This window comes from Dermacentor albipictus, chromosome 1 (assembly GCF_038994185.2).
Source record: "Dermacentor albipictus isolate Rhodes 1998 colony chromosome 1, USDA_Dalb.pri_finalv2, whole genome shotgun sequence".
Lineage (NCBI taxonomy): Eukaryota > Metazoa > Arthropoda > Arachnida > Ixodida > Ixodidae > Dermacentor > Dermacentor albipictus.
The window spans coordinates 215,226,984-215,250,019 of record NC_091821.1 but is presented as its reverse complement, the minus strand read 5'-3'; the positions used below and the strand labels follow the sequence as shown (position 1 = coordinate 215,250,019).

The window sequence follows — 23,036 nt, the reverse complement described above, 5'->3', positions numbered from 1 at the left end:
GTGGGTGAACAGGTAGAACCCTCAATGTACATATCTGATCTCTTTTTCAGGGCATAAGTGATCAAACCGGTCCCTGCAAAGCTACCATACTGTAAATACAAGTACTTCAGTAGTTTCACAGTAGCTAGAATTACAGAAGGTACCGTTTTCATAGCCAGCTAATTTTTTTTTTTATTTCATGCTCTAACCATGGAGTGATTACCCATGAAGAGTTCATGAGCCCTTATTTGAAGAGAGTGCCCGGAAAGCTTGTGCAGCAAGAAGAAGCAATGTACAAAAGCAATGTACAATGTAAGAAGCAATGTACAAAAAAAGAAAAAAACACTGTTATGCAGGCCTGGATGGTGGGGGGAGGGGGAGGTATTCTGTAAGTGTCCATTTTGTCTGCTGCTGAAGTGCTAATTGGCTGGGGGGACCTGTCTCCTTCAGACTTGTAGCCCCGCCAATCAGCGCTTCAGCAGCAAACGAAATGGACAAGTCCACTAGGTGGACACTTACAGAAAATCCCCCCCCCCCCCCCCTGCATCGCTAGGTTCCAGGGACGTCAAAAATGGTTTACAATAATCAGTTGTCTGATAAAGGCAGAGAGGATTCAATAAAGCAAAAATATTCATCTGTAAATATACTTGTACATAGCTTCTTGCCTGCATCTTCCCACGTAACAATATAACAATATTGTAGAAAATGTACTCTGGCACACTTTAAGTACTAAGACCAGACATTTAAAACAAGCACATGCTCAAACATGACAAATTCTATTCAATGGCAAGGAAACACTTTGAGAATGTTTGGCCAGCGTGTCTACCAGGTTCTGCTAGCTGTGCCTCCTCCAACAACACGGTGCACCTCGTACATCACTGCCAGTACACATGACTATGGAGCAAATAGTTTATTCCTTCTAAACTTCTAGTTTGAGCCCACCTTTTGCAGTGCTTAATTGTGATTTTCTATTCAAGAGCCAAGCACTTCTGTGGAGACTTCAGAGGTAGCATTCTTGAACAGTCACTTTTAGGATATGTATACCTTAACAAGATTTTGCTTGACAACTGCCAGATGCACCACGTACTTGACGTCTACAGGCAAGAGTAGCGCTAGCGATGTGAAACCTTGCAAAGGTATTCCTGAAAGTGATTACTGGAGAATAGGGCCCCAGTTGTCCTAAACTTGGGCATGTAGTCATGCTGCAATGAACTTAGTGTTACGAAGAGAAACAAGGCTACCTTCAACACGGGATGTGTCTACAGTATGCTGCACACACAATGGATGTGTCCTGTGTGTGTGTCACAACTTCTTCGGAAGGTTTTTCATGACAAGGCCCATGTGTCAAATATTTGCAGTGCAACAAGCAAGAAAAAAAAATTCATTTTTTCATACTGGTGTCAAACCTCTGACAACTTGATTTGAATATTATCGCCCAACTGAATTCTCTGTCCAAGTAAAAACTACTGTAAGCTGCAAGTTAGGCACACACAGATGCTAAATAGTGAGGATTATGCCAGTGCACAAGAGACTCGTACTACAAGCTGTTTAAAAGGTACAGGTGCCCATAGCAATTTTCTTTCTTACACATGCATTTGCCTCTCCTTATTGTACTGTGCAACATGTAAGCGAGTGTAGGCATTGACATACTCCCCAAGCCCTCTGGCCTCCTGTCTATCATTATTGTAGACTGTAGAGCCATTCCTTTTCTGTTCCTCTGCTTTATCCTTTGCAACTGATCCAAACAAAGTGAGATGACCAGGTGGAATAGGAGTGTCAATGGCCTCTTGAAGTTACTTCCACCTCAGCTATCAATGTGCAACATATAAGCCAGCATGATGAAATGGTGCTACCTTTGCAGTGCTATTTACATTCAATAAGTGAAAAGGGATTAGTGCTCCTCCATGTGGGCCTGAAATGTTTTGCAAGTTTGTCCTTCATATTCACAGAAGTCTGTTGTCGCTGCACTTGCATATAACCTCGTCTAAATGTGTGTGCCTAAGCCAAGACTATAATAAATTCACTGTTTGAGGATGTTTAGCATTCCAAAGCTACCCCTGGGCTACGAGAGATGCCCCAGTGGAGCGACCTTTAATTTGTACTAAAATATAAGGACACGAGAATTTTTTATATTTCGGCCCTTTTGAAATACAGCTACCATAGCCAGGAGCTGAACTTTTATCCTTTTGCTCAGCAGGCAATAAACTTCAAGGATCACTTCATTGTAGTGAAGGTTTACTGTGTATTCAAAATGTAGAGCTACATATTGCTACAACAAAATAGCACAGTTACCCAGCGAATTCCTGCAAGACATATGAACCTCTACTGAAAATGTTACTCGCTATCCAGACATGGCAGACACTCAAGTTTCCTCAAAATGATAGTCTGCTGCTAATGAATCACAGTTTGGAGCAACATATTCAAGAACTAATGTTTCTGCTTCGTTGAGGAGCTTGGAGTTCAACAGTGTCTCAAAGCTGTCACTCACACCAAGAGCCTTGAAGGTACTTGCATGGAACAGCAGCAATCTCTGCATAAAAAAATTCAATATTTATGGTTTCCAATTTTAAGCATATAACACACACTGTAGAATACAGTTCCTCTCCATAGCTGCTTACCTTTTCTGTCAGCCTGTTGTTCTGATTTGGAAGTTTCTCAATTAAAGCAGTGCTGTCAATTGCTCTCCCCACTGACCATAACTGTAAATGAACATCTATGAAAATTTCTAGATAATGGCACATATTAAACATTTGAGTATTACCTTGGAAAAATGATAGGGCTTTGAGCGAACCTTGTGACCTTTTGGGAAGTATACTTCAAAATACACCCTGTCGGCAAGGGGGACATTTTTTTCACCAGCAGCATGCATCTTCATTTTCATCAGTTTCACCTTCTGTGCAGTTGGAGATATGCTTGCTTTGCTTGACATAGGTTTTTCAACTGGCTTCTTTGACTCTAGAGGCAGAAAAGTAGAATGCAATGTGAATAAAAATGCAACTCAATGTTATATGCTTTTCTGTTCAATAAAATAATGAATATATGACTTAACAGCACGGTCTCAATTTTCTTAAGAAAGTACAACATCATCATCACCCCATCTAGTTTTCTGCCGTCCTCGACTGCACTTCCTTTCCCTTGGCACCCTTTCTATAACTTTAATGGTCCACCGGTTATCTACCCTGCATGTTACATTACCTAGAAAGCACCATTTCTTTTCTCCTAATGTCGCCTAGAATATAGGCTATCCCCATTTCCTCTCTGATGCACATTGCTCTCTTCCTGTGTCTTTAATGTTATGCCTAGCATTTTCCGTTTCATCACTAATTGTGCGGTGCTTTACTTGTTCTAGAGCTTCTTTGTTAACCTCCACGTTTCTGGTCCATTAGCACCAGTACACAGCAATGATTGTACACTTTTCTTTTCAACAACAGTGGTAAGCTCCCAGTCAGGATTTGGTAATGCCTGCTGTATGCACACCAACCCATTTTTATTCTTCTGTAAGTTTCCTTATGATCAGGGTCCCCTGTGAGTAATTGAACTAGATAAACATACTCATGTACAGAGCCTAGAGGCTGACTGGCGATCCTAAATTCTTGTTCCCTTGCCAGGCTATTGAACATTATCTCTGCCTTTTGCATGTTAGTTTTCAACTCCACTGTTACACTTTCTCAATTAAGGTCCTCAATCATTTGTTGTAATTCATCTCCACGGTAAAATACAAAATAGGATAAGTGCAAAATATTTTGTTGCAAATTCTAGTTGGGTGCAAGAATTGTCAGCTTCCCCAAATCAGCTCATATGCACTCTGAAAATCATAAAAAAAATGGCGCCAAGCACATTGTCCTGTGGCTCGTACTGGCTGTGCAAGCTAGAGTGATACTTGATTTTCTGTGTTGTTTTTATTTTAAAAGGCTTAAAAGCTGCATGGTAACAATAAAATTCAAACAGCGCTAAACGACAGGACCAGAATGAGGAGGAGACAAACGCGGCGCTGAACTTACAACTGATTTATTTGAAATAAGAAGTCGACATTTATACGTACAAAACTGGGCACGCATGCGCCCGGTCATACATCGATGATCAGATACAAACTCCGGACAGCAAAAATTCGCACGCGTTGTACCTACCTTGCAATCTACCCTTTATGAAGCAATGCCATTTCTTTCGCTGGCAAGATTAAAGATATTTTGATAACGCAACTATTAGATGTTCTGATGATATGAAATGCTTCAGCAACTTCTCTGGTAGTCTTGTCACTATGAAAAAATAAGAATTTTGTATCGTCAAAGAAAGGTACGCATATACAAATACTGCAATGCTTTGCTAGGTTAGTGTCTTTTTTGTCTAATGAATTGGCATGCTCCATTAATCTAATATTGATGCAACGGCCTGTCTGGCCTATGTAAGTTTGGCCACAAGATAAAGGAATTTGGTAGACAGCGCCCTTCTTGCAACTGATGTACTTATTGACATGATTTACCTTGCATGCAGCATTCCGTTTAACACCTTCCTGCTTCCTCTGAACTGCTGCCCCTAATTAACCCAGCTTCATCGGAGCAGAAAAAACGACCCTCACACCATACTTGGCCCCTACTCTCTTAAAACGATGTGACAACGCATGCTCATAAGGCATGACAACAACTTTTTTCCCCGCGACATTTTCTTTGGGCTGTTCCGAACATTTCAGCGTTTTTATAATCTTATTAGCACCAGCCACAATTACAGAATCTGGAAAACCGGCCTCTCTGCATCTCTGGGCTTGGACCATCAGGCTACTGGACATTTGATGAGTACACGATTTTTCGACAGCCATACCAATACATCCTGTTACTATTCCGAATTTAACAAGCTTAGTGTGACAAGACGCGTAGTTTACAAGAGGTTTTTCACTCCTGGGAGCGTATCGCCAGCATACATGGTTAGACAAAAAGGTCAAACTCAGATCCAAGAACTGCAGGATGTTGCTCTGTGGGATCTCATGTGTGAAGCTCAGTCCAGACCCATGCTTAGAAAAAACATCGAGTAAGTCAGGCACACATTCAGCACCCTTAGACTTAACTATAATTAGGAAGTCGTCCACGTATCGAAAAATGCAAATAAACCTTCCATTTAAGTCATTCTCTACTTTCCTGTCTGTATTCTTTACCGGTTCCTTACTAGTCACTTTAAAATGTTTGCCTATTGCCTCAAGCGCCTTGTTTGAAAACTGTTCCTCAGAAAGTACAACAATGTAACCTTCTTTGTCAGATTGTACGACGCGCAAACGGCTATCAACCAAGTAATCTACCAGCAATCGAAATCTATTGCTGCGCACTTTAGGGCTGCTACTACTAGCCACAGTGTCAGCACACTCTGATACACACCTAGTTCTGTCCTCGGGCTGAGCCTTAGATGACACATTATGGGCGAAGGCCAACTTTTCAACGGTTCTCAGACCCGGGTCGAGGCAAAACTTAGGTTCAAGGCGCAAGGTCTTTTCATGCTTTGAATCCAAAATGACGTCTCCAAGGACCAGCAGCTTTCCTTCTGCAGGAATACTTCTTGTGCCTTTCGGAAGGGATGTTCGGACCGTGTTCCAAAGGAATTCCCTGAGATGGTCAATGGTCACACAATCTGACAAGATGGTCACATCGTACAATATGACAAAGAAGGTTACTTTGTTGCACTTTCTGAGGAACAGTTTTCAAACAAGGTGCTTGAGGCAATAGGCAAACATTTTAAAGTGACTAGTAAGGAACCGATAAAGAATAAGAAGGAAGCCGTTTCATTATTGAAAGGCATGGGGCTTCTAAGTTTGGCAAATAAAGTTAAGGAATCGGAGCGGTCTTTGCTTGAAATTTTCTTCTCGGCAAAAACGCATAAGCCCAGCATTCCTTTTCGAACAATAGTCTCTGAACGCCAAACTTGGCAATTGGTGGTATCATCTTACCTCAATAAGCATTTGTCAGCACTTTCCGTAACTGGCCCGTTTGTTGTGCCTAACTCGGAGGCAGTTGTAAAGTTTCTCTTGAAGGAAAACCCGGCTTCGTGCTTTGGTTTTAGCTGAGACGCGGTCGATCTATTCCATTCTCTCCCCCATAATCAACTTCTGCAATGTGTTCAGAATTGCATCTCAGACCAAAACGATGAGTACGCATTCCAAAATAATTGTGGCATTTCGAGTGGGTCTTTCATGGAACTTTTATCCTTTTATTTAGAGAATACCTATGTAATGTGGGAAGATAAAGTATTCAAGCGAAAGTCGGGAGTGTGTATTGGTGCCACAATTGCCCCAATACTTAGTAACATTTTTCTAAGTTATGTTGACAGGAAAGTAGAGAATGACTAAAATGGAACGTTTATTTGAATTTTTCGATACGTGGACGACTTCCTAAATATAGTTAAGTCTAAGGGTGCTGAATGTGTGCCTGACTCACTAGATGTTTTTTCTAAGCATGGGTCTGGACTGAGCTTCACACATGAGATCCCACAGAGCAACGTCCTGCAGTTTTCGGATCTGAGTTTGACCTTTTTGTCTAAATATGTATGCTGGCAATACGCTCCCAGGAGTGAAAAACCTCTTGTAAACTCCGCGTCTTGTCACACTAAGCTTTCTTTGTTTTGTTTTTTTAAATGCGAGGGTAAATGCCTCAGGGCATACAGGGGTATGGGATGGGGGTGAATAAGGATGATTAAATTAATGAAAAAAGATTTGCTGACCTAATGATGTTAAATTCGGAATTGTAACAGAATGTATTGGTATGGCTGTCAAAAAATCATGTACTCATCAAATGTCCAGTAGCCTGATGGTCCAAGCCCAGAGATGCAGAGAGGCCAGTTTCACAGATTCTGTAATTGCGGCTGGTGCTAATAAGATTATAAAAACGCCGAAATGTTCGGAACAGCCCAAAGAAAATGTTGTGGGGAAAAAAGTTGTTGTCATGCCTTATGAGCATGCGTTGTCACATCGTTTTAAGAGAGTAGGGGCCAAGTATGGTGTGAGGGTCGTTTTTTCTGCTCCGATGAAGCTGGGTTAAGTAGGGGCAGCAGTTCAGAGGAAGCAGGAAGGCATTAAACGGAATGCTGCAAGCAAGGTAAATCATGTCAATAAGTACATCAGTTGCAAGAAGGGCACTGTCTACCAAATTCCTTTATCTTGTGGCCAAACTTACATAGGCCAGACAGGCCGTTGCATCAATATTCGACTAATAGAGCATGCGAATTCATTAGACAAAAAAGATACTAACCTGGCAAAGCATTGCAGTATTTGTAAATGCGTACCTTTCTTTGATGATACAAAATTGTTGTTTTTCATAGTGACAAGACTACCAGAGAAGTCGCTGAAGCATTTCATATCATCAGAAAATCTAATAGTTGCATTAGCAAAATGTCTTTAATCTTGTCAGCGAAAGAAATGGCATTGCTGCATAAAGGGTAGATTGCAAGGCAGGTACAACGCGTGCGAATTTTCGCTGTCCGGAGTTTGTATCTGATCATCGATGTATGACCGGGCACATGCGTGCCCAGTTTTGTACGTATAAATGTTGACTTCTTACTTCAAATAAATCAATTGTAAGTTCAGTGCCGTGTTTGTGTCCTCCTCATTCTGGTCCTGTCGTTTAGCGCTGTTTGAATTTTATTGTTACCATGCAACACCAACCCACCCAATCCGCTGCCCTTCTGCAGTTAAAAGCTGCTCCTTATGCAAGGATACAGAAATGTTTATTTACTTTAATGAGTTCATTAGTTCAGTATATACCGCAAGGTGATATAATAGCATATATCATGCCAACCGATGCTTGTGGTGTATTTTTGTCTCCTGCAATCTGTGCTTACTTGCTTTCTCCTACTTTTATATAAAACATTATCTATCTGTATTTCTACCCTTTGAAAATTCCCTCTCAGAATTGCCACATAAATAAATAAATAAATAACTAAATAAATAGTGATATTTATAGAGGGAATCATTTATTTATGTCTATGTTGCCATTGGCTATTGCCACCAATTTTAGCGTGCTTCCCATATTTTATTTTTCTGAAAGTTTCCAACTATTTCGTCTTATGAGCACTTTGCAAAAAAAAGTTATGCACTTGAATTTGGCAGAAAGTGCTTCAGTGGATAGACCCAGAACACAAACATGTTTTCGAACAACTTCACTTGGTGTATGTGCCAAATATAACACTTGTTTGAGAAAATTGTGTATGGCATCAGTGGTTATTGTAATGATGGGGACAATGCTATAACAAATCTTGGAAGCCCTTGGTGTTACACAAGGAGCGTTTATGATACAGAGTTGAACAGAATGGACAATGATATAATCACCAGACTTCTGGGCCTCTGCTGAATATAAGAACAAAAGGAAGGCACAGGCATTTGAAAGGAACAGTTTCAAGAGGCTATGAGAATAAAAAAAATATATATATATCTAGAGATTGAACTGTAAAAGCATTCTGGTTTGACTTCTCTGAACAATAACTTTGCGTTTTTTTCAAAACCACATTTTTGTGGGCACAAGGAACTTTTTCTCAGTAATCGCTAAAACTTTGACAAAAATTTTTCTGTGAGTCGTTCCTGAATATGGGTCATGCCTACTGAATCAAAAGAAATCTGTTTGCTTTAGAACTTTTGTGTTAATTAATAGGTTTGTCTAAAAGAGGTGGTTGAAATTTGAGCCGGTAACTTCAAAAAAATTATCTTGTTTAATTCAGAAGCCCGGTGTATCTAAAATAAGCAGAAGAAACTTCAGCTGTGCACTAAAGGTTAAAAAATAATACAAAAAAGCATGATGCTTCTTTACTGATATCCTAATATCTTAAACACATTTCAATCTTTTTGTGTAATATTTGGTGTGCTACTAGGGTAGAATTAAAAACCAGCTAAGTTAGAGGCGACTGTAATTTAACACTGTAGTCGACCACTCATCCCCCCTTAACAGCCAAGTGCGCCTGCAACACCACAATAAATTGAGCACTAGGATGACACAAGGAGACGGGATGGAGCACTTCATCGAGTCCCATTGCCATCATGCTTACGGTAAATTTATCATGACGTTGCACCAACTTGGCCTTCAAGATAAATCTTGGTGTTTACAGATACTGTTTCGAGGATGATGTGTTCTACTATACAGAGGAAAATTTCTTCATGAAAGTTGGATTTATAGCCTTGCAAATTATCCAGACGGTGACCGAGTGAGTATTCACTAGGCACCGTCAAAATCATTGTGCAAAGTATAAAAACACATGGATGGTTGGCAGCTATACCCTTTGTAACGGGCAGCGGCTGGCGCCACCTAGCTTTTTGCTCCCCCTCCTATTTTTTTTCCTCCTTTATATCCTCTTCTCCTTAAACTAGTTTTCACTCCCCTCCTCCCCCCCAAAATAACTATCTAAAAAAGTATAGGAAACATTATCTCCCCAATTTATGATATTATCTCTCCCTTGACTTCCTCCACCAATCCTCTAGCCTCCCCTTCGTTACTGCCACTCTTTTCTCATCTATTTGCCCTCGTTCTCCGGGAAAACCCAATGCCCCTTCCATATCTGCCACTGTTCCCTCTGCCAGAGTCAGGCGAAGGTCTGTGCATCTCAGCACTATATGCTCTGCGGTCTCCTTTTCGGCTCCGCAAGCTGTGCACCAAAGGTCCACGTCTTCAAATTTAGCCCTGTATGTTTTCAATTTCAAAACACCCGTCCTAGCTTCGAATAATAGTGAGCTGCCCCGCAAGTTATCAAATAAGAGCTCTCTCTTAATCTCCTGTTTTTGTGACCTATACATAGATAGCGCTGGCTTTCCGAGCATTCTTTCTTCCCACATTTTTCTTTCCGTCTCCTTCACCTCCTTTCCCACACTACAACCACGTTGGACCCCCTCTCTCGGCTGTAGGTATCTATTCCTCAGCTTCCTCGTTCTGAGTGTCCTCTTTGTGTTCAAACTTTTCATGTATAGATATTTGTACACTTTTCCTGCCCACCTTTTTTCCTCCAGTGCTGGGAGTCTCTGTTCATATTTTAGCTTACTTATTGCCTCTACATCTGCCGTACAAACACAGAGTTATCAGCATTAGTTATGAACAAAGGAATACAATAGCGAATCATGTAGTGCAAAACCAAAGTGTCCCCCGTAACATACACTTACACTTACCTAATATTTTCTGGACCACTTTTGTGGTAAGGGGCATGTGCTCCGATTGTGATTGGAGACATTTGCATTTGTGGTCCTGAGCGTGGCGGTGCCGCACGCAGAAATTAGCTGCGCAGAGTCCACAGGCGATCGGAGTCAGCTCCTTTTGCGTGCACTCACTAAATGTGCATCCGAAAAGTGTTCCGGTCCTACTGCACTTGGCTTCTTTGTCAGTAAGAATGTGGGTCTAAACAGGGGATGCGCAACAAACACAACACTGCATCATCTGCACAATTCGCTACTAAACACAATAAATTGCTCGCATACCTGCACTTGATTGCACACATGCGCATCCGACGTACGATGGTCACTGCTGCTGACAGGGTTGTGTGAAACACTGCATGAGCGCGCTAGTTCCACAAAGAACAACATGGAAACGCTGCGTGGCTGCATATGATTGTACCATACTTACCAAAACGAGTTCTTGCAGTGCACACACTCAAAAGGTAAAAAATCTGGAAACGGAAGTACAAGAAGCTTTGTGTAACACACGAAGAGTGATCACAACTAGTCTTACTAATGCGACAGGTACGCAGGTAAGGCGCTAAATCTGTCTGTACAGTCACATTATGTGCGCATGACTTCAAGTACACGCGCACTGGACCTAACTTCTGCGTGCACCAAGGCCATGATATGATAACTTGGTGCACGCAGAAGTAAAATCGACAAGAACCATACCTAGTGCGCCTACTCACGTACTGTAAGCGCGCTATGTGAAAGCAGTGTATAAATAAAATCATAGCAGAGTTGATCCACCCACCTAAACGATTGCATGATTCCACGTGACAGTGTTTACCCAGCTGAGGCAGTTCTGCCATAATTTCACTCATGCCAGGCACCGCTCATGCAAGTTTTGCCGCGGCATACAGTACCGATTAAAGCTTGCCTGCGCGTCTCCTTTTAATTTATGTATCTGGATTAATCAGAGTGAATTCGACTGCACTTTTAACTACATAATAAATGATTTCGATGACTATACAGACTGCCAGCTGATTGCTGAGCAATAATATCGCGCAAGCCCAGTCAACCAGCTGGATACGATTTGGACTAGTTTCGACTCTACTCAGACCGTGTAAATTAGAGCGTACTTGACAAGTGTAAATGTACCGTTTCAAAGACTGCACGACAGACAAAACCACTTGCAAGTGTAAACACATTTCTTTGCAAAACCTTTTTTTAAATGCCAAAAGTAACGATTGTTCTCGCACTAGCGACGACTTAGCACTAGCGACGACTTACTCGGAATAAAAAAAAAAGAGAGAGAAAACGTTTTTAGGGGTTTTAGTTTAGCCCAACAGCCTGAAATCCAATCCAATCCAATTCATTAGGCCCTTATTTTTGCTGTGTCCGCGTGTTCGTCATTCGTGGCTAGCGCATCTAAATTTGCAATGAATTTTGTCCCGTGTGTCACCTGGGTTCCTCGAGGAGTGGCTAAAGCAAACCCCGAGAAAGTAAGATTACTCAGCGAGCAGCTGAAGGAGCTGATAGAAAAGGGTAAACACAAAAACGACAACAAAAACATGGACGGTGACGGCGACCTCGAGGACGGTAACGAAGGAGCGTGTGAAGATGACATTACAGCGAAGTATGGTTTGGATACCTATGATGATGAAGACAGTGCGGCGCAAATGGGTAATCTGGCTGAACTTGCCGTGTACGCAAACAACGCAGACGACCCCTACTTGGACCCTCAAGACGGCGAAGACAGTGAAGAAGAAATAGACGACTTCACTATAAGATCCACCGACAACTTGATTGCGGTGGCACGTGTAGATGAAGATACGTGCGCGACAATTGAGGTATACGTCAACAACCATCAGGAAGAGCATCTCTACGTACACCATGACATAATGCTACCTGCTTATCCGCTGTGCTTGGAATGGATGAATTTTGACCCAACGGACGCGAATCCTGGCAATTACTTAGCCGTGGGGGACATGACTCCTGTGATCAGCGTTTGGGACTTGGACCTTGTGGACAGCTTGGAGCCTGCGTACAAGTTAGGCAAGAAAGCGAAGAAGAAAAAGGCAACTGGCGCCAAGGCAACCATGAGGCACAGTGATGCCGTCCTGAGCCTGTCGTGGAATAAGCAAGTTCGGCATCTGCTTGCCAGTGGATCTGCTGACAACAAAGCACTCGTGTGGGACTTGGACACGGGTGTTCCGGCTAGGTGCCTCTCAGCACACAAAGAGAAAGTTCAATCTGTTGCTTGGCATCCTTTTGAAAGTCACACTATGCTAACAGGCGCATGCGACAATACAGTCAAGCTTTGGGACTGCCGAAATACCGACGCCAGCTTCAAGTCGTGGACTGTTGACGGTGAAGTAGAGAAAGTCTTGTGGAACCACTTTGATCCATTTTACTTCTACGTTAGCACAGACAATGGTTTTGTGTATGGTTTTGATGCCCGTACAGACCAAGCCGTATTCACACTCTCAGCCCACAGTAAGGGTGTCACTGGCCTTGCACTGAGTGCTTACTGCCCAGGATGTCTCATCACAGCGTCGGAAGACAAAACGTTGAAGGTGTGGGACGTATTGGATCACAAACCAGTGTTTGTATTTGAAAAAGAGGGGCTGAATGTGGGGTCTGTGCTTACACTAGCCAGCTCCCCAGATGAACCCTTTGTAATAGCCATTGGAGGTGACGACAAATCACTTGGATTTGCGGTAGTTGACCTCAAAGAATGGACTGCCTTAAACTGCTTTGAAGGTCGGAAGCTGCTGAGAGCAGAAATGCAGACAGATGATATGGAGACAGATGCCCCTTCAGGAGCACTTGGTGGCCTTTCACTTGACAATTAAGAATTCCACATGTTACAGATGAAACATGGATTGGCTCAAGATGACATGCTGCATGACATAAACAGTAATAAAAACACTGCACTGGAATTTTAAGCATAATTTATTGCTTTGACAAATAGGTAATTGTGCAACAGCATAAGTGTCCATAAAAATTGCCAACTTGGCTTGTACAACCTGGAATTTTCGCAAACTTTTAAGACTCGTTACATCTTTTGCAGTTGGTTGATGGCTTCTCGTAGTGCTTCTCTGTTTGCTTCCGTTTTAACACCAATTTCTTCTATGCTTTTTGAGTCCAGATTCACAAATGCTTCCCAGTCAACCTACAAATTGCAAAGACAGTGATATTTCTTGGCAACACAAGTGCACCATGGCCTACCTCATTTTCTTCAAAGTTTTCGGCGTACTTGTCAAGACCTAGTTGTTGGAGAATGCTCATTACACCTGAAAAATAAAGATATGGTACCCAAATAACTGTAGATGGGGGTGAAGTTTAAACAAGCTGGTTTAGATTGTTCCTAATTCCACTTGTTTCCTACTCAATCAGTTTGCTAGACAGATAAATGGCAATGCAATTGTTTAGTTACCATCAGAGTTGCTGGTAGTACACAAATTTTTTTACCCAATATTGCTCTTTGTGACTTATTCGTTTTGTGCTAGCCTCACATTCCCTTATGGCAGCTATTGCAGAAAGAAATTGTGACACTTTCAAGTATGCTTGTGGAATCTAGATGAAGTCTGGTCAGCAATGCTCAGTATGCTTTTATTATTATTGTTATTATTGTTCTAAGCAATGCATTTTGTCTGAAATGTTCTCAAAAACATTGAATGGTGGTAATTAGAGGCTAAAAAGTCAATGTCAAGCACCTCAGGATCTGCAAAGTTGAAGTTGAGGCAAATTCATATACTGCCCCCATTTTTCCATGCAGGTTGAACAACCATACTGGTGGTGCATGCAGAAACTAATGCCAGCTTAGCCACTAGTATTTAAAGAGCGACACTATACTTGCTGTATTCTGTTAATGCAGTGACGTCACTTCACAATTTGGCAGGATTTGTGGCTCGGCAGACTTCTTGCATTAACTGCATTATGTCCTTGAGCAAGTACCAAATCGTGCAACATGTCCTCCTCTGTTCTAGACTATAGTCGGATACAACTTTAGAAAAAAGGGGGCGTTTACTCCTCCGAGGCGGGTGCACCAATGGGCGCGCATTCTGGACCGACGTCATGCGCCGGACGGCCGGTGACTTCGCCGCTTCGGTCATCTGGGCGGGGCCTCCCCTTTTTTCTAAAGTTGTATCCGACTATAGCTTGAAATTGGCTGAACCAGGCCTCCATGAGAGCCTTTTACAGATTTTAGCTGACAGTGCCTGCACATGCACCAAATGCCATGCGCACTTGTTGATTTGCACACCGCATTCTCCAATTTTTACTCGCTTCAAGTATAACCAATGTGACCTTTCTCTACTTTCTAAATACCTTCAAGACGTAACCAGTGGCTTAAAACTTGTGGCTCACTCAGTTGTCTCAGATGTGCTGCTAGTAATTGTTGCATGGCTCAATGTGGCAGCAGAGCAGACGACCGGGTGAGCTGGAGCGAGTGCAAAATGCCACAATGTTTGCTCCCTTGTGACCGCCTTCTGTGTCGTGACTAGAAATCGGAACTTTAGGCAAAATGCCTATTTTCCACTGAAGTCCTTCTTGTGCCTATTTAACATATAAGCATGAACTATAAGTCTAGAAACATTTTAGTGTCATTTTTATTGTGCCTATAAATGCCCATTTCGACGTTGGTGCCTATATTGAATTTTCAGGGCCTAAAAATGCCTTTCATGCTTTGTCCTAGCCTCAACTTGTTTATAATCTTACAATTTGCTGGGAAACCTCACTGAAGGCAGCTGATTATTACCATAATTGTAAAGGTTGTCATCACCAGCTTTGCAGCAGTCTATAAAAGTGCTGTGAAAAGGGCACAAACTGCTCTACCTGGCGATACAGTTGAATGTGACTTGGCACACCTGTACACTCACTATATGTTTTTAGCCGAGAAACTTCAAAGGTCGGGCGCAACAATGACCTGGAGTGTGGGGCTCATTTTGGACACCCAAGAAAGGTTTGCCGCCATGTCCAATAGACCTATTGCTGATATAGTTAGTCCGAAACTTAAATCTTTCTCAGACAAAACTCCCGGGTTTTTGGTACCGAAAGAACTGCTCTAACTGGCGAACATTCTGCAATTTCAGAGGGCACTGAATCATTGAACGTTTCGAAATACAAGTATGCGCCACTAACTTCGGTAAATGTTCAGCAGTCTTTTTCTCAATACAAACTAATACTTGCTGAAAAAGGGCGTAGCACAAAACCTGAAAACCTTGGGATGGTGCTTGTTTGTAACTGCTTTCACAACTTTTCCCATGGTGTCTAGTTACACTAAATTTCAGATAAATCTTGGAATATATGTAATCTGCCTCATTCTGTTTTATTGAGAAATTAGAATGAATTTCACAAAACAAGGCTTTAGTGAACTGTGCTCTTTAGAAAATATAATTTATCCTAGGATGCGCACCAGAAGTACTTATTAATTGAGCCTATTACATGCTTAAGGACTGTAATTGGTACCTTTATGTGCCTTAAATGGCAGCTTTGTGCGTGCTTGTTCAATGTGCCTAAAACATGTTTTAGGGCCTAAACATCCGGTCCCTAGTTATGACATGCACCTCATGGGAAATGAAAACAATATGAACACATAGACCTGCGAGGGTGATGGAGAAACTGCGCGTGACAGCAAGTCTGAAACTGATTCATAGAAAAGTTTTAACAGCAAATTATTTTAGAGGCTATGAGACTTGCAAGTATTTTTTCTAGAGCTTCAAGGTTGAAGGCCCTAATTTAATGCAAAAAATGTTGAAAAGTGTCTTGTCGGTACTCCTTTAAAGTTTGTTACACAATGTTGTTCTTACAGAACAATTAGTTCATGTGAGGTTCAGGAACGTAAACAGTATAAAAATGCTTCCAGCACACATTAGTGGAGTGCTGAAGGTTTATGCATTTGCTGCTTCTAAATTGTTGTGAAACGCCAGTCATGGATGTGCACTCAATGCAAGTAAAAAAAAAAAAAAAAGAAATGTCAAAGGTTTCCCTGAACAATAATGATAATAATAATAAAAATATGAAGGAAAAGTACGTTTCGGTTTTTACATCTTTTGGAAGAACAGCTGGATACAAGAATATAGTTAGGAGTATTAACTGAGTTGGTTGGAAAGACAAGGACATTTTTTCTCAGCAAATTAATTTTCTGGAAGACATCTGCAGCTCCAAGTGCATCTTGTAAAACTTGAATAAAATATATTAAGACATGGAACACAGCTGGATCTGAAGCATTTGTACCATGGCAGATTTGGTTTCACTGATGTGCCTGTTACTCTCGATAAGTCACTTATAGTGAACCTTTAGCAGCAGCATTTTGTGGGGATGGTGGGCACCAAATGCAGCAATACCAGATTATATTCAGACATTCAAGACACGTAAGCGTTCAAACTGTAGTGTTACTCGCACGACCGGTGTTGGCTGCAGTGCATTGTGAGCTAGTCTGACAGTACGACTGAGGGAGGGGGTGGGGGTACTAAAGAAAGAAAAGCAAGCTGTTTCACGTGATTGGTGCATGTAAATAAAGACAGCATTACTTTATTAAGACATACTGTTTCCAGGTGCCACATAACATTTGTAACATTTGTGACCATAAAGACTTGCTAAGTATTTCTTCTGGCAAATTATGTTAAGGAATAAAAGTCTAGCTGCAAAATATTCCTGTTTATGTGGTCTTGAGCACTGCTTAGTGAAGCGCTGAAGTGCGTAACTATTGAGCAGAGCAAAGATCTCTTGAGAACCACAAGCAAGATGGCAGCAAGGGAGCTTCCAGAAAGCATGCACAGTAGAAATTGTGAGATCAGTCTGTTATAGTTTTAGCATGGCACTTTCAAAATCATGAATGAGTACACACAGGCACAGTGCATCAGGCCTTGCATATGTGTTGCACTCTTCGGCCCTTTCGCCGCAGTTTCAACTCCTTATCAAGTGCTACCTGTTTCCAACAGGCACACACCCGCTCCGATGACCTTCATGCAATCTCGTACATGGCAACTTTTTGCAATGTAACAAATTATATGAATGACAGTTATCAAATACTAAGCCAGAGCAACCTACTGAGTTTTGCAAAGCAGTGTTCCTGTGTGCTCACATCCACATCATTCCTTTCATTCATTCAGTGAAAGTCGGGCGTTTTATGAACCATTCCAGTTTATAAAGTCCAAGATCACTGAAAGGTGAGTGAGAGTGGCAATGCAACTACAGAAAGTGAAAAATTATGGTCAGTGACCCAGTCAAATTTATTGTTGATGTTTCATGATGAAGAGAGTGAATATCAATTGTAATGTATTTTCACTTTGTTTTCTTTGTCACTTGCTATGCATATCAACAAACTACAAGACTATGTCCACTGTATTTTGAACAAGGAACCCGTATGGGTTCTGAAACATCAATAATAATGTTTACTTAGTGACCACACTTCCTTGCTTTTTGCAACATGCTACCTGACTAGACGAGCTTTCGTCAAACTCTTGACTATGTGCAATGCAACTTATGTCCTGCGAGGGGGAAAAAGAGGCTGATGCAGACCTCTCGCTAGAGCACACAAGCTGGCATTCTCTCTCTCTCTCTTTTCCCCCCATAATTTTTGTACATGATGACAGGATATTGTGGTGGCCAAACTGTTTGCCGCAAGCTCAGGAGTGAGGAGAAAATGATGCTACGTATGCTTTAATTAAATTAAATTCTGGGGTTTTATGTGCCAAGGGCATGATTTGATAATGGGGCAAGCCGTAGCGAGGGGCTGTGGATTAATTTTGACCACCTCAGATTCTTTAATGTGCACCCAATGCAGTGTACATGGGCCATGGGTATTTCTACATTTCACCCCCATCAAAATGTGACCACCATGGCGAGGATTTGATCCCGCGATCTTGTGTCTAGCGGTGCAATGCTATAGCCACTGGGCCACCATAGCAGTTAAGCATGTTTCCAGCCACCCATTAAAGGGCTAGACTCCAATTTTGACAAAGTCATCCGAAGTTTATGTACTGAGTGCACTATGTACAAAATATTTAGTAAGGTGTCCCATTCAAGTAAGACAGAGATGTAAGAAAAAAGTGTTATTTTATTATATTTAATCCTGTGGTACGCCAAAATATGTTGGCATGCCCACTGGCAATTACTATGGAACAACCAAGTTCAAGCTAACATCGGTAGTTCATTTTAAACGGCGCCGAAAAACACATGCACAAGGAAGAGCACAGGACCAGCGCTGGTCCTGTGCGCTGGTCCTGTGCTCTTCCTCGTCCACGTGTTTTTTGGTGCTGTTTAAAAATAATGACCCGTACCAACTAGCTCACACCCAAACCCTTCTAAATAACATCGGTATCTTAACATTTTGAGGTAGAATTTATGTTCTGCTCCTGAAGCAGCACCTAATATTGCAATTATAAAAGCTACTGCAAGTTTTAAAGAAAATTTTGTACTGTATGAAGCATATATACTTCTGTACAAAGTGTCTTTCACAGTTTGAAACTTTGAAAAAAGTATACATACCATGAGCAAGTTTCTTTACATTGTATGCAGGAAAAAAAAAGAATGCTCAAATAATTAAACTGAATTCTGGGGCTTTAGAGATTTTATGTGGCAAAACCATGATCTAATTATGAGGCATGCCGTAGTGGAGGGCTATGAATAAATTCTGACCACCCAAGGCTTGTGCACCCTATGCAAGGTATACGAGTGTTTTTGCACCTACTGCCTCCATTGAAATATGGCCACCAAGGCAGGGATTGAACCCGTGAGGTCTAGCTCGGCAATGAAACACCATAGTCACTGGGCTACCGTGGTGGGTGCTCAAGTAATGAAGGAGTCAGTCGTTCCTTTTTTTTTACATACCTGGAGGCTCTGGTTTAATGCAGGGAGGCGGTTGAGGCGGTTTCAGATGTCGAAGAAATTTCGGTTCAGTGGCTCTTCTTGTGATCTGCATGAGACGCACATGTTTGTTCATTACAGCTTGTTCATTAAGGATCTCTCTGTATGCAGCTTTACCTTCTGTGAGTGTGCCTGTGTGAAATCAGGCATGGCTGCTGGAGTGGCTTCAAGCATTTTTGCATAGTTTGGAAGTGATGGTGGTGCTGCTCTGAAAACAGTGTCTACCTCAGGAAAAGTCTGCAAAAAGGCAGGATACCTCTAATAAATCACTGCACTTTGCTGGTATGTACAGTACAATCCACTGTTAAAGCTAAGCACAAATTGTTACTAGTGTTTCAGGACTGGTTACAGTAGATGAAGGCCTGAGCAATATTTTTTCTTTAATATTATAGGTTTACCTAATGCGTCACATCAACTACATTTCTCCTGTCACATTGACGATACATCCAAGTTAAGGTGGTTTAATACTGTTTGGGTGTTCCTTTTAAAGGAGTACTGACATGACATTTTTTACTTGTCCTTACGTCTTTTTTTTTTTACATTAGCAAATGAATGTCATAACCAGAGTGCCCTAAATAATTTACTGTCATTCTGTTTTTTTTACAAACCTGTTTTGATTCTGGTACCCAGGATGTGGATGCAGCATGACAATGATACACTGGCTCATTCTGTTCCTATGATTGCTGCAGCTGCCACACAGAACCACAGCCTCAAAAATGCGTTTTGTTTATAATTTTATGAGCAACATCATTCTTGGCCATGTTGCTACACAACATCAACAAGTTTTGCTGTGTCATAATGCTGCAATAATGTCAATGATATGAAGTCCAGCATTTCGAGATAATTTTAGGATTGAATTAAAAACATATCTTGTGTTTCCCAACCTTCACACTTGCTGTGATCCATTTATTTGCAAGAAATGTGTAGTAGAGTTTTTAGAGCTTTGGAAATATGTGTCAGTAGTCCTTTAAGAGTGGACGGTACAGTACCTGACGTACAGTGATGCTGTAGTTGCATGCCACATTAACGAGCTGAAACAAGTGAAGCTGAAATATCTGCAGCAGCACCCCTAAATCTGATTTTTCACATGCCATCCATAAATTACAGTGTGAAAGAATGAGCTTGCTGGTGGAGCACAAATTCCTACTAGTAGGGTTTGTGAAATGTTCCACTAGCACTGAGGCATGGTGGAGACATGCTGCATGCTAAGGCAATCTAGGGATGCTTGGTTGCCCCCCAGTGATTATTCCTTAAATTAAACAAAATCTGTCCAAATATATAATAAAGGCAGTCAAAAACACAATGTTTTGTGCATCTCGTTATATATTTATTCTCTGTTCAAACATCTGACCACACAGCTAGCTGAATAGAAGCCATAGGTCTTGTGGCGAGATTTTTTTCAACTCACTATTTCCGGAGATGTGAAGGAAATGTCTAGTGCAGGCATCGTGTTGTGCTTTGGCAACACGCTCAGTGACTGCAGGTCCGAAGCCAAAGAGCTAGGCAAGTTGGCTGCTTGACTGGCACTTTTTTGCACAAGCTGTCTACCTTTCCATGGTGTCAGCTTCTGTGTTACATGACCAATCCAGCCCTATTTAGAACACATAAAACATAGAAATTAAGAAAATATAAGATCTACAACAGCTTGAGATATGAGAAATCACATCACATGCCCCATTTCCAGTCACGGTGTCTTTAGTTAATCACACTAAGGAGCCCTCCTTAAATATCAGTTGCAACAGTTCTTTCATGTATGATGTCTCTTCGCCATTAATTGAGTAAGCAGTTATTTCGTATAGACAACAGGCTTGTAGCAACTTCTGCTGCTTTCGATACGACATTAAAGTTTAGTTTTCATCAGTCTCTTCATCCCAAAATAAATCATAGACAGGCATGCATGCAGTAGCTCATCAAAAGAACATATCAAGAGCCGTGGCTGTTGGCATCACTGCGGTTTCAGCATAACGCGTCAGAAGGTCGACGCAGACTATAATCCAACGGCTGTCAGTTATTGAGCACAGGAATGGGCTGTGAAGATCCACTCAAACCATTTCAAAAGGAGATGATGGTGGCGCCACAGGGTGAAGGAGTCCGACTGGAGCAGTATTAGTTTGTTTGAATTGCTGGCACTTGTTACAACTGGCCACATACTTTTCTATATCCCTTCGCATACTAGTCCAGTAGAATCGGCCCTGAATGCGGTGGTATGTTCTGGTGAAATCCAGGTGCCCAGCGGTCGAGTCGTCGTGCATAGCACGGAGCATGTGGGTTCTCAAATTCTTAGGGACCACTAAGAGGAGGCGGGCACCATGAGCCCCATGCAGGCCATCGTGGATGACAAAGCCATTGTTGCCTGTTGATTGAGCAGCTGCGGCGAGGAGGGCATCCAGGCTGCGGTCGTCACGCTACTCTTCCTGGAAAGTGGCCAGGTCGGGAAAAAGAATGTCGTCGATGGCGGCCAGAAACTCATCGAAATTGTCGGCGTCACATGCACTTGTTGGTAGAGGGAGCCTCGAAAGACAGTTGGCGTCCGCATGATGTCGGCCAGTCTTGTAATGCACTGCAAAGTCAAATTCGTGCAAACGTAACACCCATCGAGCAAGGCGGCCAGATGGGCCGTGGAGACCAACCAACCAACATAGTGAATGGTGATCAGTAACAATTGTGAAGCAGCACCCGTAGAGATATGGGCGGAACTTCTGGATTGCAAAGACGACAGCGAGACACTCTTGCTCAGTGACGGTGTAATTCTGTTCGGCCTTGCTCAACGAATGGCTGGCATAGGCAATGGCATGCTCGGCGTCACCAAAAAGCTGGAAGAGGACGGCACTGAGGCTGATTCCACTCGAGTTGGTGTGCAATTCTGTTGTGGCAGAGGGGTCAAAATGGCGAAGTATGGGTCCGGAAGAGAGCAGGAACTTCAGTTGACGAAACGAGAAATCACAATCTACTGTCCAGGTGAAATAGTTATCCTTGCGCAGCAATTAAGTCAGCAGGTAGGCAGTATCGGCAAAGTTGGGCACAAAACGTCGGAAGTACGAGCAAAGACCCAGGAGTCTCCTCAGCTCGCGTTGTGACTGCGGTTGTTTAAAGCTGCTAACTGCAGCAACCTTCTGTGGGTCTTGTCGCAACCCCTGCTTGTCCACTAGGTGTCCAAGTACTAGCACCTCTCAGTGGCCAAAGTGACGTTTCTTGGAGTTGAGGGTAAGGGCAGCTTGTTCAAGGCACGTCAGAACAACGTCTAGTCAATGGTTGTGCTCTGCAAAAGTTCGGCCAAAAATGACGATGTCGTCTAGATAAAAACAAACCTCCCATTTCAGGCTGCACAGTACCGTGTCCATAAACCTTTAAAATGTTGCAAGCGCGTTGCACAAACCAAACAGCATGACGTTGAATTCAAACAAGCCGTCTGGGGTCATAAAAGCAGTTTTCTCTTTGTCAGCTGAATGAATGGGTATCTACCAGTAGCCCAATCGGAGATCCACAGATGAAAAGTAGGATGCGGAATGAAGGCAGTCGATAACGTCATCGATCTGGGGAGGTGGATACACATCCTTTTTTTGTCACAGAATTGAGAGGCTGATAGTCGACACAAAACTTCCAGGACCCATCTTTCTTTTTCACGAGGATGGCCGGCGCAGCTCAAGGGCTAGAGGAATCTTGGACGACGCCCTTGGCTAGCATGTCATCGACCTGTTGAGCGATGATCTTGCACTCTGACACGGACACGCGGTAAGGCTGATGGATGATGGAGGCCTGATGGGATGCACGGTCCCCGTGTCGATTCTGTGGCGAGCCCGCATAGTTGGAACGCCAACTTTGTTAGCGTTCTGTGCGAAATCAAATAATGACGCATGCTTGCTAAGGATGTTGACCAGGGCTTGACACATCTCTGAAGACGGCGACTTGTTCATCATTGTTAAAGAAGGCAACGAGTCTTCAGGGACACCAGGGCCAGCTCCGTGCTGTCGGGATTCATTTGACGTGTCATCAGTTAAAGCGCCTATGCTGAGACTGGTATCCACTTCAAAAGAGGCAAGTCGCATGCCGCTGGATAGCACAACAGACTGGGAGG

At 42.4% G+C, this 23,036-nt stretch overlaps 3 protein-coding genes across 8 annotated transcripts in view; 1 reads left to right on the top strand and 2 right to left on the bottom strand.

Moving 5' to 3' along the window:
• Nucleotides 1-736: 736 nt before the first annotated feature.
• On the bottom strand, nt 737-11,201 carry LOC139054187 (AN1-type zinc finger protein 1-like). Of its 2 annotated transcripts, none has more exons than XM_070530862.1 (7): nt 10,899-11,201; nt 10,551-10,593; nt 10,406-10,475; nt 10,100-10,325; nt 2,741-2,934; nt 2,598-2,678; nt 737-2,509 (listed from the first exon to the last, which is right to left on the bottom strand). In XM_070530862.1, exons 1-7 carry the CDS (start codon nt 10,966-10,968, stop codon nt 2,342-2,344), a joined length of 852 nt encoding a protein of 283 aa, XP_070386963.1. In that variant the 5' UTR covers nt 10,969-11,201; the 3' UTR covers nt 737-2,341. The 2 variants fall into 2 exon arrangements, with proteins under 2 accessions (XP_070386963.1, XP_070386964.1); XM_070530863.1 differs by having other exon boundaries at nt 10,406-10,451; nt 10,899-11,199.
• A 246-nt stretch (nt 11,202-11,447) lies between these two features.
• Nucleotides 11,448-13,029, top strand: nclb (no child left behind). Its single transcript, XM_070530861.1, has one exon. It carries the CDS (start codon nt 11,527-11,529, stop codon nt 12,940-12,942), a length of 1,416 nt encoding a protein of 471 aa, XP_070386962.1. The 5' UTR covers nt 11,448-11,526; the 3' UTR covers nt 12,943-13,029.
• Nucleotides 13,025-23,036, bottom strand: part of LOC139054185 (ankyrin repeat and SAM domain-containing protein 6-like) — a 31,826-nt gene continuing 21,814 nt past the window's right edge. For all 5 annotated transcript variants that reach the window (XM_070530856.1, XM_070530857.1, XM_070530859.1 and 2 more), the window contains exons 10-14: nt 20,370-20,552; nt 19,079-19,198; nt 18,926-19,010; nt 13,319-13,383; nt 13,025-13,262 (exon numbers count right to left, since the gene is read on the bottom strand). In XM_070530856.1, coding sequence (XP_070386957.1) covers nt 13,146-13,262; nt 13,319-13,383; nt 18,926-19,010; nt 19,079-19,198; nt 20,370-20,552 — 570 coding nt within the window. In that variant the 3' untranslated portion in view covers nt 13,025-13,145. The remainder of the gene's footprint in view (nt 13,263-13,318; nt 13,384-18,925; nt 19,011-19,078; nt 19,199-20,369; nt 20,553-23,036) is intronic.

Bases quoted from the DNA above. Each gene is read 5' to 3' on its own strand.
- LOC139054187 (XM_070530862.1), bottom strand. From the start codon at position 10,968: ATGAGTGAAATTATGGCAGAACTGCCTCAGCTGGGTAAACACTGTCAC. The intron at 10,594-10,898 runs GTGGGTGGATCA...TTCCGTTTCCAG, and splicing joins GGAATCATGCAATCGTTTAG to ATTTTTTACCTTTTGAGTGT. The intron at 2,510-2,597 runs GTAAGCAGCTAT...TTTTTTATGCAG, and splicing joins ACAACAGGCTGACAGAAAAG to AGATTGCTGCTGTTCCATGC.
- nclb (XM_070530861.1), top strand. From the start codon at position 11,527: ATGAATTTTGTCCCGTGTGTCACCTGGGTTCCTCGAGGAGTGGCTAAA.